The sequence below is a fragment of the Pecten maximus genome, chromosome 3 (assembly GCF_902652985.1).
Source record: "Pecten maximus chromosome 3, xPecMax1.1, whole genome shotgun sequence".
NCBI classification, from domain to species: domain Eukaryota; kingdom Metazoa; phylum Mollusca; class Bivalvia; order Pectinida; family Pectinidae; genus Pecten; species Pecten maximus.
The window spans coordinates 25,300,849-25,316,768 of record NC_047017.1 but is presented as its reverse complement, the minus strand read 5'-3'; the positions used below and the strand labels follow the sequence as shown (position 1 = coordinate 25,316,768).

At 37.1% G+C, this 15,920-nt stretch overlaps 1 protein-coding gene across 1 annotated transcript; it reads left to right on the top strand.

Annotated features, from left to right (window-relative positions):
• Nucleotides 1–2,575: 2,575 nt before the first annotated feature.
• On the top strand, nucleotides 2,576–15,402 carry LOC117323690 (membrane progestin receptor beta-like). Its single transcript, XM_033879066.1, has 2 exons — nucleotides 2,576–2,936; nucleotides 12,251–15,402. The coding sequence occupies exon 2, from the start codon at nucleotides 12,272–12,274 to the stop codon at nucleotides 13,277–13,279; it is 1,008 nt and encodes a 335-aa protein (XP_033734957.1). The 5' UTR covers nucleotides 2,576–2,936; nucleotides 12,251–12,271; the 3' UTR covers nucleotides 13,280–15,402.
• The last annotated feature ends 518 nt before the right edge of the window (nucleotides 15,403–15,920 follow it).

Sequence of the window (15,920 nt, the reverse complement as noted above, 5' to 3'; positions counted from 1 at the left end):
TGATATCATTATAAGAATTTAGACGTGACATGTAATATGATGCCTTACATCACAGACGATAGGACACACAGACGATAGGATACACAGACGATAGGACACACAGACGATAGGACACACAGACGATATGATACACAGACGATAGGACACACAGACGATAGGATACACAGACGATAGGACACACAGACGATAGGACACACAGACGATATAGGATACACAGACGATAGGATACACAGACGATAGGACACACAGACGATATGACACACAGACGATAGGATACACAGACGATAGGATACACAGACGATAGGATACACAGACGATAGGACACACAGACGATAGGATACACAGACGATAGGACACACAGACGACCCTTAATAACACAGCATACACAAATCACAACTCAAAACTGATATTATAAAAAGGCAATAGAAACAGAAAGTTAAACAAAATTGTAGGAAAGATATCAACAATGAAAACACGGGTGTGACCTATTGTTACCACAAGACATGTACATAATAATGTATACAATGAAGAGATGAAATCATAACGTTGAACAGAAGCCACTGGGTCCTAAACGGGACCTGAGCTGATGCAGCATAGTTGTTTTATTTTCTGTTGCGACGTGATGTGAAATCAAGTATGTAAACAAAGCAAGATACATAGTAGTACACGTAATAGGAAAACTGGCACCTGTGAATATGGAAACTCTCGGTTCAGAAAAATCGATATAACTACCCTATCTCATACCCGTGTACTGGTTGCACGGTGTTGGTTATTTCACAATTTCGTCATTCGCCTCGTAAATTGTTGTAGTCACTACATGTATAATATACATGTATAATATACATGTATACTGTGTTAATACTGTCATGACATAAAAGCTCACGTTGTTTATCGTTTTCTTCTTTCGAAAAATCAAACTTGAAGTGATCTAGCAGTAATATAACAAAGCCTATATTCAGAGTCATAACACACAGGGAATGTGTTTCAGTGTATTTGGACCTCTCCTAGTGTAAGAGTACATTTTCAGACATTAGGATGGAACCAAATTACACCTACACTGTAATACTGAGGATCAAATCCCTGTGCTTGATATACGGCGTCACTTTTGGTATGTTGGTTTAATTTGTTTAACATCCTAATAACAGACAGGGTCATTGGAGGACGTACCAGGTTTTGGAGGTGGAGGAAAGCCGGAGTACCCGGAGAAACACCCCTGGCCTATGGTCAGTATCAGGCAAGTACCCCTCATGGGTTTCCAACTTGCAACCCAGAGGTTTAGGGTTAGAGATAAAGTGTCGGGACACCTTAACCACTCGGCCACCGCGGCCCCTCGGTCACCAGTACTGAAAGTACCCGAATTGAGAGCGATGGAGTTATGTAGAATATTTTCGCAAATTTTGCAAATGAAGTTTGATTATATTTGTGAAAACAGAATCTTACATTCGTTTGGGGTTCGCCACGAATTTAGTATTTTACCTCGAAGGAGGATTTTATTTACGTAGTGAAAAATTAATGCAAGAGCCTAATATATACGTGCAATCATCATAGACACATGTAGTATTGTATACATCAACGGAAAACACAACAACACTATAATGTACTTCTGTGGTGTGTTAAAAACTACAAGTTGATGAACACAGAAAAAAAGAGAAGAGAATATGAACACAAAAAACATCGAGAAAAGAATATGAACACAGAAAACGATGAGAAGAGAATGCATTTATATACAAGTGTATACACATATTACATGTATATCATTCATGTTTGGGATTAGAGCGACACATTTCGTTAGCATTGCGAAAACCTAATTTAAGAGTTTGATTAGTTCAACTATATATACAACACCCCGGCATGGATTTACGTGCGAGGCATTTCAAAATAAATCCATTGCCAAAAGGTTGTGTATAAACGTATACAAGATAAACTTGTATCCCACTTACATTTCCTGATAAAATCACATTTCCCGTAACACACATGTATTTACACGGAAACTGGGCTTGAGGAAATAACTAATATCGGCATCTTTAGTTTCTATTCTGACAGGAATGTACAGTACAGTACCGACACAACACATAAGGCCCTTATATACACCATAATTCATGTATCTTATATAAATGCATTAAATTTGTATGGAAAATGTAAATGGAAAATACATTAATTAAATGCGCACAATGCCTGCTTGACCATGTATGTACATGTATCTACATACATGAACAGTAAAAGGATAAAAACTACACAAAGCATAGTTAGCTTAAGTTAACAAAGAAACGGATGAATTAAAAAAAAACGTGTACGGTTGACCTGCATGAAAGACATACAAATGTACTGTGTACCCTAGACATATGTTATCTCAATAAGGTACATTTTGGGAGAGAATGATAAATAAATCGTACAATTACATATTTCAAGTGAAGTTGTAAATGAATTTTTTTTAAGTATCGGTGTTAAAGGTTTATTTTGAGCCTTGCAGAATTTAACTTTAAATAACAACATTGCGACGAAAAGATTACCGTTAAAAGTTCTGAATACCTATAGGGTGCTGTATACACGTCAGTATGTAACGTAGTATCGATCGCGTTTAGGTCACTGAAGCGCGAAAGGATCTGCATTTGTGTCTGCCATAAATTCAGGTGTGAAGCGACAATCTGACAGATGTACAACACGCACGTTTACACATATGTGTTTGCACATTTCATTGAAAGAGCTGGTTAATGTTCGATGCCTCTCATTTTTCTTGCTAAGTTAGCCATCTTTTACGAGATTGACTCGTCACAATCGATACACGCCCGCGGCTCTTCAAGAGCAGCAGACACATACTAGGAGGATGCTCAGGCAGGCAATATCACTACACAAAATGGAGACGGAGGCATCATTCCTCGGCAATTTGTATGTTTACTAGGCTATACACGTCACTGCCCGGTGATCTCGTACAACAGGTAAGTTGATCAGTTAGAATAGAAAAACAAGGTGTCGTCTGCTTAGGAAATAATGCCGAAGTGTGTGTGTATATATATACCGGATAAAACTAGTCTACTTAGAATCTGTCGGGATATTGTTGCAATCATTATTGACATACATATGTGCATGCCTATGTGGGTTGTTCATAAAGAGGAAACTATAATTTGTAATGGAGGTTTCTGTATATAGAGCGATATACATATACATATATATATACAAATGTATGTGAAGGACCGTATTGCAACAGTGCATGTATTTTATGTAAGACCGATTTGCTACCAAGGACATAGAGATAACATTGCTTTATCGCTGGCTTTCCTTCAAACTTCACGCATATCTTTCCAGAACGTCATATTATCACAACATGGTCTTTATGTACGTGTACAAACCGTTACAAATTATCGAAACTTGGCATGGACGGGTAAAATCGATTTCTCATTTATCGCCCAATTATCACCAGGGATAGACGAGCAATTCTCTGGTGTATGGAAATGGAGGAGTAATTATAGTGTAACAAATATTCTGAGATGGAGGAAAAGTTGATTTGATGTTTTATTTTAACCTTTCGTGAGAATCCCAATCTTTACTTGGCAGTTATTTGAGGATAATCTGTGAAATCCTGTTAGGTTAACTTTGCACGTGCTTGCCTTGTGTCACGGCAATTATATCAATAAATATCACATGTTTTTGGCACTGGGTGGTTGCAGAATTAAGTCACTATGAGCAATAAAGAACAAAATAACAAAAAATTCAGTAATACTTGTAAAGGTTGCCATCAAATTTCAAATATAGTGATACATTGCAACTATAAATGTCAAATATGGTGGATATAGCACAATTAGATATCAAATAAGCTGGATACCGCACAATGAACGTCGAATAAGCTAGATACAGCACAATTTAATGACGGATAAGGTGGATACAGCACAATTAAATATTAAATAAGGTGGATTCAGCACAATTAAATGTTTAATAAGGTGGATACAGAACAAAGAGATATTAAATGAAGTGGATACAACACCAATGTCAAGTAAGATGGATACGGCACAATTAAATATCAAATAAGCTGGATAAAGCACAATTTAATGACGTATATCTCTATACAGAGTTACAGTAGACATCAGACATATATCTCTATACAGTGTTACAGTAGACACCAGACATATATCACTATACAGAGTTACAGTAGACACTAAACATATATATCTATACAGAGTTACAGTAGACATCAGACATATATCTCTATACAGAGTTACAGTAGACACCAGACATATATCTCTATACTGAGTTACAGTAGACACCAGACATATATCTCTATACAGAGTTACAGTAGACATCAGACATATATCACTATACAGAGTTACAGTAGACACCAGACATATATCTCTATACAGAGTTACAGTAGACACCAGACATATATCTCTATACAGAGTTACAGTAGACATCACACACATATCTCTATACAGAGTTACAGTAGACACCAGACATATATCTCTATACAGAGTTACGGTAGACATCAGACATATATCTCTATACAGAGTTACAGTAGACACCAGACATATATCTCTATACAGAGTTACAGTAGACACCAGACATATATCTCTATACAGAGTTACAGTAGACATCAGACATATATCTCTATACAGAGTTACAGTAGACACCAGACATATATCTCTATACAGAGTTACAGTAGACATCAGACATATATCTCTATACAGAGTTACAGTAGACACCAGACATATATCTCTATACAGAGTTACAGTAGACACCAGACACATATCTCTATACAGAGTTACAGTAGACACCAGACACATATCTCTATACAGAGTTACAGTAGACATCAGACATATATCTCTATACAGAGTTACAGTAAACATCAGACATATATCTCTATACAGAGTTACAGTAGACACCAGACATATATCTCTATACAGAGTTACAGTAGACATCAGACATATATCACTATACAGAGTTACAGTAGACATCAGACATATATCTCTATACAGAGTTACAGTAGACACCAGACATATATCTCTATACAGAGTTACAGTAGACATCAGACATATATCTCTATACAGAGTTACAGTAGACACCAGACATATATCTCTATACAGAGTTACAGTAGACACCAGACATATATCTCTATACAGAGTTACAGTAGACACTAGACATATATATCTATACAGAGTTACAGTAGACACCAGACATATATCTCTATACAGAGTTACAGTAGACACTAGACATATATATCTATACAGTGTTACAGTAGACATCAGACATATATCTCTATACAGTGTTACAGTAGACACTAGGCATATATCTCTATACAGAGTTACAGTAGACATCAAACATATATCTCTATACAGAGTTACAGTAGACACCAGACATATATCTCTATACAGAGTTACAGTAGACACCAGACATATATATCTATACAGAGTTACAGTAGACACCAGACATATATCTCTATACAGAGTTACAGTAGACATATATCTCTATACAGAGTTACAGTAGACACCAGACATATATCTCTATACAGAGTTACAGTAGACACCAGACATATATCTCTATACAGAGTTACAGTAGACACCAGACATATATCTCTATACAGAGTTACAGTAGACACCAGACATATATCTCTATACAGAGTTACAGTAGACATCAGACATATATCTCTATACCGAGTTACAGTAGACACCAGACATATATCTCTATACAGAGTTACAGTAGACATCAGACATATATCTCTATACAGAGTTACAGTAGACACTAGACATATATATCTATACAGAGTTACAGTAGACATCAGACATATATCTCCATACAGAGTTACAGTAGACATCAGACATATATCTCTATACAGAGTTACAGTAGACACCAGACATATATCTCTATACAGAGTTACAGTAGACATCAGACATATATCTCCATACAGAGTTACAGTAGACATCAGACATATATCTCTATACGGGGTTACAGTAGACACTAGACATACATCTCCTTACAGTTACAGTAGACACTAGACGAAGATACAAAAGACATTAGACGAAGTTACAGTAGACAGTGTGCGAATCAATACCTATAGCCTTGCGTGCCCCCATATGTATGTGAACAATTCAATAATATGTAGTAAACTCTTCGTTATTATCATTCAGGCGAAATGCCTATACATTGGTACTGATAAAACCGCTACCATCAGCTTTATGCAACACTCTATCTAGCCACGTAAAAAGCTTTGTTATACTCTCTCTAGCCGTGTAACACACTTTATGTTATAATGTCTCTAGCCGTGTAACACACTTGATGTAATACTGTCTCTAGCCGTGTAACACGCTTCATGTTATACTGTCTCTAGCCGTGTAACACGCTTTATGTTATACTGTCTCTAGCCGTGTAACACGCTGTATGTTATACTGTCTCTAGCCGTGTAACACGCTTTATGTTATAATGTCTCTAGCCGTGTAACACGCTTCATGTTATACTGTCTCTAGCCGTGTAACACGCTTTATGTTATACTGTCTCTAGCCGTGTAACACGCTTCATGTTATACTGTCTCTAGCCGTGTAACACGCTTTATGTTATAATGTCTCTAGCCGTGTAACACGCTTTATGTTATACTGTCTCTAGCCGTGTAACACACTTTGTTATACTATCTCTAGCCGTGTAACACACTTTATGTTATACTGTCTCTAGCCGTGTAACACGCTGTATGTTATACTGTCTCTAGCCATGTAACACGCTTTGTTATACTATCTCTAGCCGTGTAACACGTTTTATGTTATACTGTCTCTAGCCGTGTAACACACTTTATGTTATACTGTCTCTAGCCGTGTAACACGTTTTATGTTATACTGTCTCTAGCCATGTAACACGCTTTATGTTATACTGTCTCTAGCCGTGTAACACGCTGTATGTTATACTGTCTCTAGCCGTGTAACACGTTTTATGTTATACTGTCTCTAGCCATGTAACACGTTTTATGTTATATTGTCTCTAGCCGTGTAACAAGCTTTATGTTATACTGTCTCTAGCCGTGTAACACGCTGTATGTTATACTGTGTCTAGCCGTGTAATACGCTGTATGTTATACTGTCTCTAGCCGTGTAACACGCTGTATGTTATACTGTCTCTAGCCGTGTAATACGCTGTATGTTATACTGTCTCTAGCCGTGTAACACACTTTATGTTATACTGTCTCTAGCCGTGTAACACGCTTTATATTATACTGTCTCTAGCCGTGTAACACGCTGTATGTTATACTGTCTCTAGCCGTGTAACACGTTTTATGTTATACTGTCTCTAGCCATGTAACACGCTTTATGTTATACTGTCTCTAGCCGTGTAACACACTTTATGTTATACTGTCTCTAGCCGTGTAACAAGCTTTATGTTATACTGTCTCTAGCCGTGTAACACGCTTTATGTTATACTGTCTCTAGCCGTGTAACACGCTTCATGTTATACTGTCTCTAGCCGTGTAACACACTTTGTTATACTGTCTCTAGCCGTGTAATACACTTTATATTATACTGTCTCTAGCCGTGTATCCCACTTTATGTTATACTGTCTCTAGCCGTGTAACACGCTTTATGTTATACTGTCTCTAGCCGTGTAACACGCTTTATGTTATACCGTCTCTAGCCGTGTAACACGCTTTGTTATACTGTCTCTAGCCGTGTAACACGCTTTGTTATACCGTCTCTAGCCGTGTAACACGCTGTATGTTATACTGTCTCTAGCCGTGTATCCCACTTTATGTTATACTGTCTCTAGCCGTGTAACACGTTTTATGTTATACTGTCTCTAGCCGTGCAACACGCTTTATGTTATACTGTCTCTAGCGGTGTAACACGCTTTATGTTATAATGTCTCTAGCCGTGTAACACGCTTTGTTATACTGTCTCTAGCCGTGTAACACGCTTTATGTTATAATGTCTCTAGCCGTGTAACACGCTGTATGTTATACTGTCTCTAGCCGTGTAATACGCTGTATGTTATACTGTCTCTAGCCGTGTAACACGCTTTATATTATACTGTCTCTAGCCGTGTAACACGCTGTATGTTATACTGTCTCTAGCCGTGTAACACGTTTTATGTTATACTGTCTCTAGCCATGTAACACGCTTTATGTTATACTGTCTCTAGCCGTGTAACACACTTTATGTTATACTGTCTCTAGCCGTGTAACAAGCTTTATGTTATACTGTCTCTAGCCGTGTAACACGCTTTATGTTATACTGTCTCTAGCCGTGTAACACGCTTCATGTTATACTGTCTCTAGCCGTGTAACACGCTTTGTTATACCGTCTCTAGCCGTGTAACACGCTGTATGTTATACTGCCTCTAGCCGTGTATCCCACTTTATGTTATACTGTCTCTAGCCGTGTAACACGTTTTATGTTATACTGTCTCTAGCCGTGCAACACGCTTTATGTTATACTGTCTCTAGCGGTGTAACACGCTTTATGTTATAATGTCTCTAGCCGTGTAACACGCTTTATGTTATAATGTCTCTAGCCGTGTAACACGCTTTGTTATACTGTCTCTAGCCGTGTAACACGCTTTATGTTATACCGTCTCTAGCCGTGCAACACGCTTTATGTTATACTGTCTCTAGCGGTGTAACACGTTTTATGTTATACTGTCTCTAGCCGTGTAACACGCTTTGTTATACCGTCTCTAGCCGTGTAACACGCTGTATGTTATACTGTCTCTAGCCGTGTATCCCACTTTATGTTATACTGTCTCTAGCCGTGTAACACGTTTTATGTTATACTGTCTCTAGCCGTGCAACACGCTTTATGTTATACTGTCTCTAGCGGTGTAACACGCTTTATGTTATAATGTCTCTAGCCGTGTAACACGCTTTGTTATACTGTCTCTAGCCGTGTAACACGCTTTATGTTATACTGTCTCTAGCCGTGTAACACGCTTTATATTATACTGTCTCTAGCCGTGTAACACGCTTTATATTATACTGTCTCTAGCCGTGTAACACGCTTTGTTATACTGTCTCTAGCCGTGTAACACACTTTATGTTATACTGTCTCTAGCCGTGTAACACGTTTGATGTTATACTGTCTCTAGCCATGTAACACACTTTATGTTATACTGTCTCTAGCCGTGTAACACACTTTATGTTATACTGTCTCTAGCCATGTAACACACTAAATGTAATACTGTCTCTAGCCGTGTAACACGCTTTATATTATACTGTCTCTAGCCGTGTAACAAGCTATATGTTATACTGTCTCTAGCCGTGTAACACGCTTTATATTATACTGTCTCTAGCCGTGTAACACGCTTTGTTATACTGTCTCTAGCCGTGTAACACACTTTATGTTATACTGTCTCTAGCCGTGTAACACGTTTGATGTTATACTGTCTCTAGCCGTGTAACACGCTTTATATTATACTGTCTCTAGCCGTGTAACACGCTTTGTTATACTGTCTCTAGCCGTGTAACACACTTTATGTTATACTGTCTCTAGCCGTGTAACACGTTTGATGTTATACTGTCTCTAGCCATGTAACACACTTTATGTTATACTGTCTTTAGCCGTGTAACAAGCTTTATATTATACTGTCTCTAGCCGTGTAACACGCTTTATGTTATATTGTCTCTAGCCATGTAACACGCTTTGTTATACTGTCTCTAGCCGTGTAACACACTTTATGTTATACTGTCTCTAGCCGTGTAACACGCTGTATGTTATATTGTCTCTAGCCATGTAACACGCTTTGTTATACTGTCTCTAGCCGTGTAACACGCTGTATGTTATACTGTCTCTAGCCGTGTAACACACTTTATGTTATACTGTCTCTAGCCGTGTAACACGCTGTATGTTATACTGTCTCTAGCCGTATAACACGTTTGATGTTATACTGTCTCTAGCCATGTAACACACTTGATGTTATACTGTCTTTAGCCGTGTAACAAGCTTTATATTATACTGTCTCTAGCCGTGTAACACGCTTTATGTTATATTGTCTCTAGCCATGTAACACGCTTTGTTATACTGTCTCTAGCCGTGTAACACACTTTATGTTATACTGTCTCTAGCCATGTAACACGTTTTATGTTATACCGTCTCTAGCCATGTAACACGCTTTGTTATACTGTCTCTAGCCGTGTAACACGCTGTATGTTATACTGTCTCTAGCCGTGTAACACGCTGTATGTTATACTGTCTCTAGCCGTGTAACACACTTTATATTATACTGTCTCTAGCCATGTTACACGTTTGATGTTATACTGTCTCTAGCCGTGTAACACGCTTGATGTTATATTGTCTCTAGCCGTGTAACACGCTTGATGTTATACTGTCTCTAGCCGTGCAACAAGCTTTATGTTATACTGTCTCTAGCCGTGTAACAAGCTTTATATTATACTGTCTCTAGCCGTGTAACACGCTTGATGTTATACTGTCTCTAGCCGTGCAACAAGCTTTATGTTATACTGTCTCTAGCCGTGTAACAAGCTTTATATTATACTGTCTCTAGCCGTGTAACACGCTTTGTTATACTGTCACTAGCCGTGTATCACACTTTATGTTATACTGTCTCTTGCCGTGTATCACACTTTATGTTATACTGTCTCTAGCCGTGTATCACACTTTATGTTATACCGTCTCTAGCCGTGTAACACGCTTCATGTTATACTGTCTCTAGCCGTGTAACACGCTTTATGTTATACTGTCTCTAGCCGTGTAATACGCTTTATGTTATACTATCTCTAGCCATGTAAAACGCTTTGTTATACTGTCTCTAGTCGTGTAACACGCTTTGTTATACTGTCTCTAGTCGTGTAACAAGCTTTATGTTATACTGTGTCTAGCCGTGTAATACGCTGTATGTTATACTGTCTCTAGTCGTGTAACACACTTTATGTTATACTGTCTCTAGCCGTGTATCAAGCTTTATGTTATACTGTCTCTAGCCGTGTAACAAGCTTCATGTTATTCTGTCTCTAGCCGTGTAACACACTTTATGTTATACCGTCTCTAGCCGTGTAACACGTTTTATGTTATACCGTCTCTAGCCGTGTAATACACTTTGTTATAATGTCTCTAGCCGTGTAATACACTTTGTTATACTGTCTCTAGCCGTGTAACAAGCTTTATGTTATACTGTCTCTAGCCGTGTAACACGCTGTATGTTATACTGTCTCTAGCCGTGTAACACGCTTTATGTTATACCGTCTCTAGCCGTGTAACACGCTTTATGTTCTTATATTATGCTCTCTCTAGCCACGAAACACACTTTATGCTATTAAAGTTTTAAATAAAGTTGCTTCGCAAATAAGTTAATCTTATTCTGTTATCATTACAATACCGATGTTATGCACGTACGATCCTCATTTGCTGTTTGGTACGTCATTGATTTTAACGGAAATAAGAATAGCTGCTGCGTGGTAGATAATCCAACTACTTATTGCATTGTAGACTTGTATCACGTCTATTGTATCTATACCGTTACCTCCCATAGTCATCCATGTATTGTCATCTTGGTTCAATCAGGACGTTAAATTCTTCGTCTTCCTTCTTTGTAGAATCTTAAGCAGTGAATCATGTTAATGAAAATGCAGGAGTAAGCATTGTATTGTATGTTCTTCATCTATAGTATGTCTAACAATATAAGTAATGGGGGCGGTAATATACCGTACACCAAAAGAGTAACATGTGTGGTTCCAGGAGTATCTGTCATCTTAATGTAAGTTAACTAACGGACAGTCGTAGTAATTAAGCTTTCACTTACTGTATAACATAAAATGTTCGTGGTGTATAAACTTTCGTTGTTTTTGTGCTTGCTATAGAACCACACAAATAACTACAACAAATATTGTTGTATTACTGTTGCTTGGGCTAACCACAAAATGATTTGAATGTTCCAGAGCACGAAAGAAAGTACACATGAACATTTCACGTTACACAGTATATTTTCTTAACCTGGTATAGGGTATATTCTTCTTGAGCTACGCTGTATTCACCGAGGAAACTTGGTACTAGTACTGTATACTACCAAATATGAACACTACACTTACCTAAATTTATAATGTAAGTATGTTTCTCGTTGTGAAAGAGAATGAAGTTGAATCTATTATATTCAACAGTAATTGTAATGATGTAAAAGTAGACTCTCTACAATCCAAATCTTTCCATAAACCGGCCTAAATATACAGTCCCAGTGGAGTCTGGCTTACAATGAATTATTGTTGATTAAAAAGTAACAAACAGAGAGTATAACTGTCTAGTTAGTATGTTAATTATCTTTACTTCTCTTTGACCTCTAGGTTGCAGTCTGAAAGTTCACAATGGCAATGCTGACCAACGCTTTGTCCTGGGTGCGCTCTCTTCAGGTCCGACACTTCACTCATCAACAGGAGGTTCCCGAGAAGTATCGAGAGGACGGCATTCTTACTGGTTATAGACTGTCCAATCAGCCTTGGCGCTACTACATTGGCAGTCTGTTTCAAATCCACAATGAGACATTGAATGTATGGACACATTTGATTGGCTTGTTTATCATTTGGTACGCTCTGGGGCAGTATTTTCTGATTTACGATTGGTGGACGGACAAAGACTCTTGGCCAATGCTGACTTTCGGAATATGTTGTAGTTTGACACATTTTTTGAGTTCGGTGGCCCATTTGTTACATTCGAAAAACCTCTATGTACATCATTTGGTTTTTATGATAGATTTTATAGGAGTAGTTTTATTTGCCTTCGGGACCGGAGTTTTGGCAATGTATTCGTGTTCAGACAAGGAAATGTACATGATCCTGAGACCATTTTTTCTGTATGTCCTGGCCTTTTTAACGTGGTTTAATCATGCGTTTTTCTGTTTTGCACTACTTTGCTTCAGCGGTGGACCACAAGTAGTAAAGCGACGGGCACTGCAGGTGGCAGCACTCCTTGTAGAAGTAGTACTCATATTCATACCTTTCTTTCCACGTTACTACAAGTGTTTTGTTAACCCAGACTGTTCTCTCCGCTCTTTTGATCACATCACACTGACATTCCCAGCATTTGGTGCTCAGGCATTTTTCTTTTTGTCGCAAATTCCAGAGAGATTTTTTCCTGGAAAATTCGACATTGTTGGCCATAGTCACCAAATATTCCATATTTGCGCTACCATCGCACAGCTCCTGCAAATGCGAGCCGTCCATCAGGATATACAGAATGGAGTGTCCAGTCACGCACAGCCTGACCTTTCGGCCATGCTGACTGTACTTGCTATACTTATATGTTGCTCAATAGGGAGTATTTGCGTTCTTCAGAATTACATTCCGTGTAGTCTAAAGAAGGGCAAGACTAAATGAACCTTTTACAATAACAGAAGTATTAGCCAATCTTGTCATTTTGAAAGAAATATACCAGGAAGGATAAAGTATTTCTTTTTGTTTCTTATGAAATAGAACTGCTTTATATGTAGTTCCTTTAACTTAAATGATTTATACATGTTATGGTGATTTACGGCGATATCTTGGATTCGTTGTCACAACTGTCAGTGGTGTGTTGTGAAGTGACTATATGGTATTTTCTTTTTGAAAATTATGTGTAGTGTATGTAATATATACAACTCTTTCAATTTTGTTTGTTTGTTTCAGGTCTTAAAGTCAGTAATGACAATTTACCATTGTAGTATTACAAAGAATATACAAATTACCGTGATTTGAGGGTATTTCTCCTCGTTAATGACAATTTAACATGGTAATGTTATGTACAAATTACCATGATTTAAGGATATTTCCACATTTACAACTTAACATTGTTATAGGTATCGTGTCACATGTAACTGTATTTACTCAAGTGTGTTGCAATTTCTAAAAGAATGTACCAGTCCATCTTTTTGCGACATTGAGTGCAGAAAAAGCAGCAAATCCAGTATTCATACTTGCCAAACTGGAAAAATAGCACTCCAAATTTTGACAAATGCAGTATTTTTAGCCACGGGGAAACCGCCGACATTTGGTCTTTTAAAAATTGACCAATCAAAAAAACTGTTTAATGTCGGAAACATCGTGTGATATCCTCTTGAAGACACATCTAAATATATGCAAATTTCCCACACTAATCTTTGAATACTTCTTCCTGTGGTATTTACACATGAGTTATGTTGTTATTGTCAATCACTCATGAGTAGTTTTCAATCAAAATTTACATTTGTAAATATATTGTTTATGTATTGTTATGCTGTTATTCCATCAGAAAGTGTGTTCATGTTATATCTTGCCATTCTATTGTAATATTCAATTTACTTTTGTCATAATTACATTTTACTATTTCGATCTTCCTCACATTGATGGCCCAAAATCTCCGAGGCATAATTATCAAATCTAGCATGTCTTTTACTAGGACAATCGGGCGTCCCTTATTGCCATTGGATTAATGATATTTATAAAAGCTTTCATTTTATTTTCTATTATTGACCGTTTTCATTAAAATTCTAGTCTTCCCTACACAAATCATATGGAATATCATTCCTTTCACTAAGACATTAATAAGCCAGTCTTCTTTTCTACGCGTTGATGACTTTTGTTAAAATTTTACGACGAGATCATGATCTCAATACGGTTCAGCGACTTCTAATTTTAAACTTAAAATTTCATAGATTCACGCAAATATACTTTTCCTTTATGTCAAATTATCATTGCCTTATCTATGGTTCATACAGATTTTGAGTCATTAAACTTCCAAACTTTTCTAGAATTTTCTGTCATTTATTTCAAGTATTTTCCCAAGAATTTTTAGGGAGAAAGATCGACTTTTGATGAAGTTAATATACTAATATACATATCAGTACAAAGTTGGTATAACGCCTTGTTTCCTGTCACATTAAAAATGACAAAGAAAGGTAATATAGCTCATAATTTTGTTACAACACTTATGAGATTTGTTATCATAAACATTTAAGAAAAACGTAATTATCTTGACCAAAAACGCAGATTCAAGGACATTTCAACGCATTTATACCAAATTCCAAGGTACGGCAATGAATTCCTAGACTTTTCCAACAAAGGCTAAAATTCAAGGATTTTTCATATTTGTATGAACCATAATATCATTTGGGTAGGAACGCATAAAAAACGGGCCCACTGTAAAAATATATGTTATCGATATCGTAGTGCACGTGATAACATTGTTTATGTATATTTACCGCAATGCCCGCATATGGCCACATTTATTCATTATTGTTGAAAGCACTATAAATCGATTTCTAAGGGTGTTAGATGTAAAAGTGTACATTTAGAAATCACTGTATTTCAAGTATGCATTTAGTATACAATATTATAATAGGGGATCAAAATGCCAGTTAATGTACAGCGCTTTACCAGGTCTAATGAGATTTGTGAGATTAAGTAAATCTGTTTTACAATTAGTCGGATTAGCGTAGATGGTGGTGTATATAATTAAGCATTACTTAATAAACGGTTACCTCTTGTTTTCGTGTTAATGATTTATTGCATATATACAGTCAGAACAACCATATCGACAGTCAGAACATTCAGTGAGACAGAGAGCTGATCGCATGAAGGTTGAAGAGGCCAAGCGGTTGTACAAAGGACCTGCAAGACAGTATGTCCTTTTAATATAAATATTGAGTTTGACACAGTAGAACCAAAACGAATATAACTATCATACAGCTGTTCCGTCCAGGGCTTGTCAATCGATGATGTTAAGCGAAAAAACTGACACTTTGCAGGAAATGGTAGAAGCTCAAAATAGGTCGAACGATATGCATGCATAGTTCAATAATTAATTTTTCTTTGTTTTCATGGTAAATACTCAAATGTGATTGGTCGAAAAATTCTTTTCATTCTTCTATGAAAGAAATTCCGAGAATGGCGCGAAAAATGTGACGTCACAATACGACAATTGACGTTGCGTATTGATTTGAGAAAAAGAATCCCATTTAAAACCAGTAAAATTGTACATAAAACATGTTTTAAATTAGAAAAT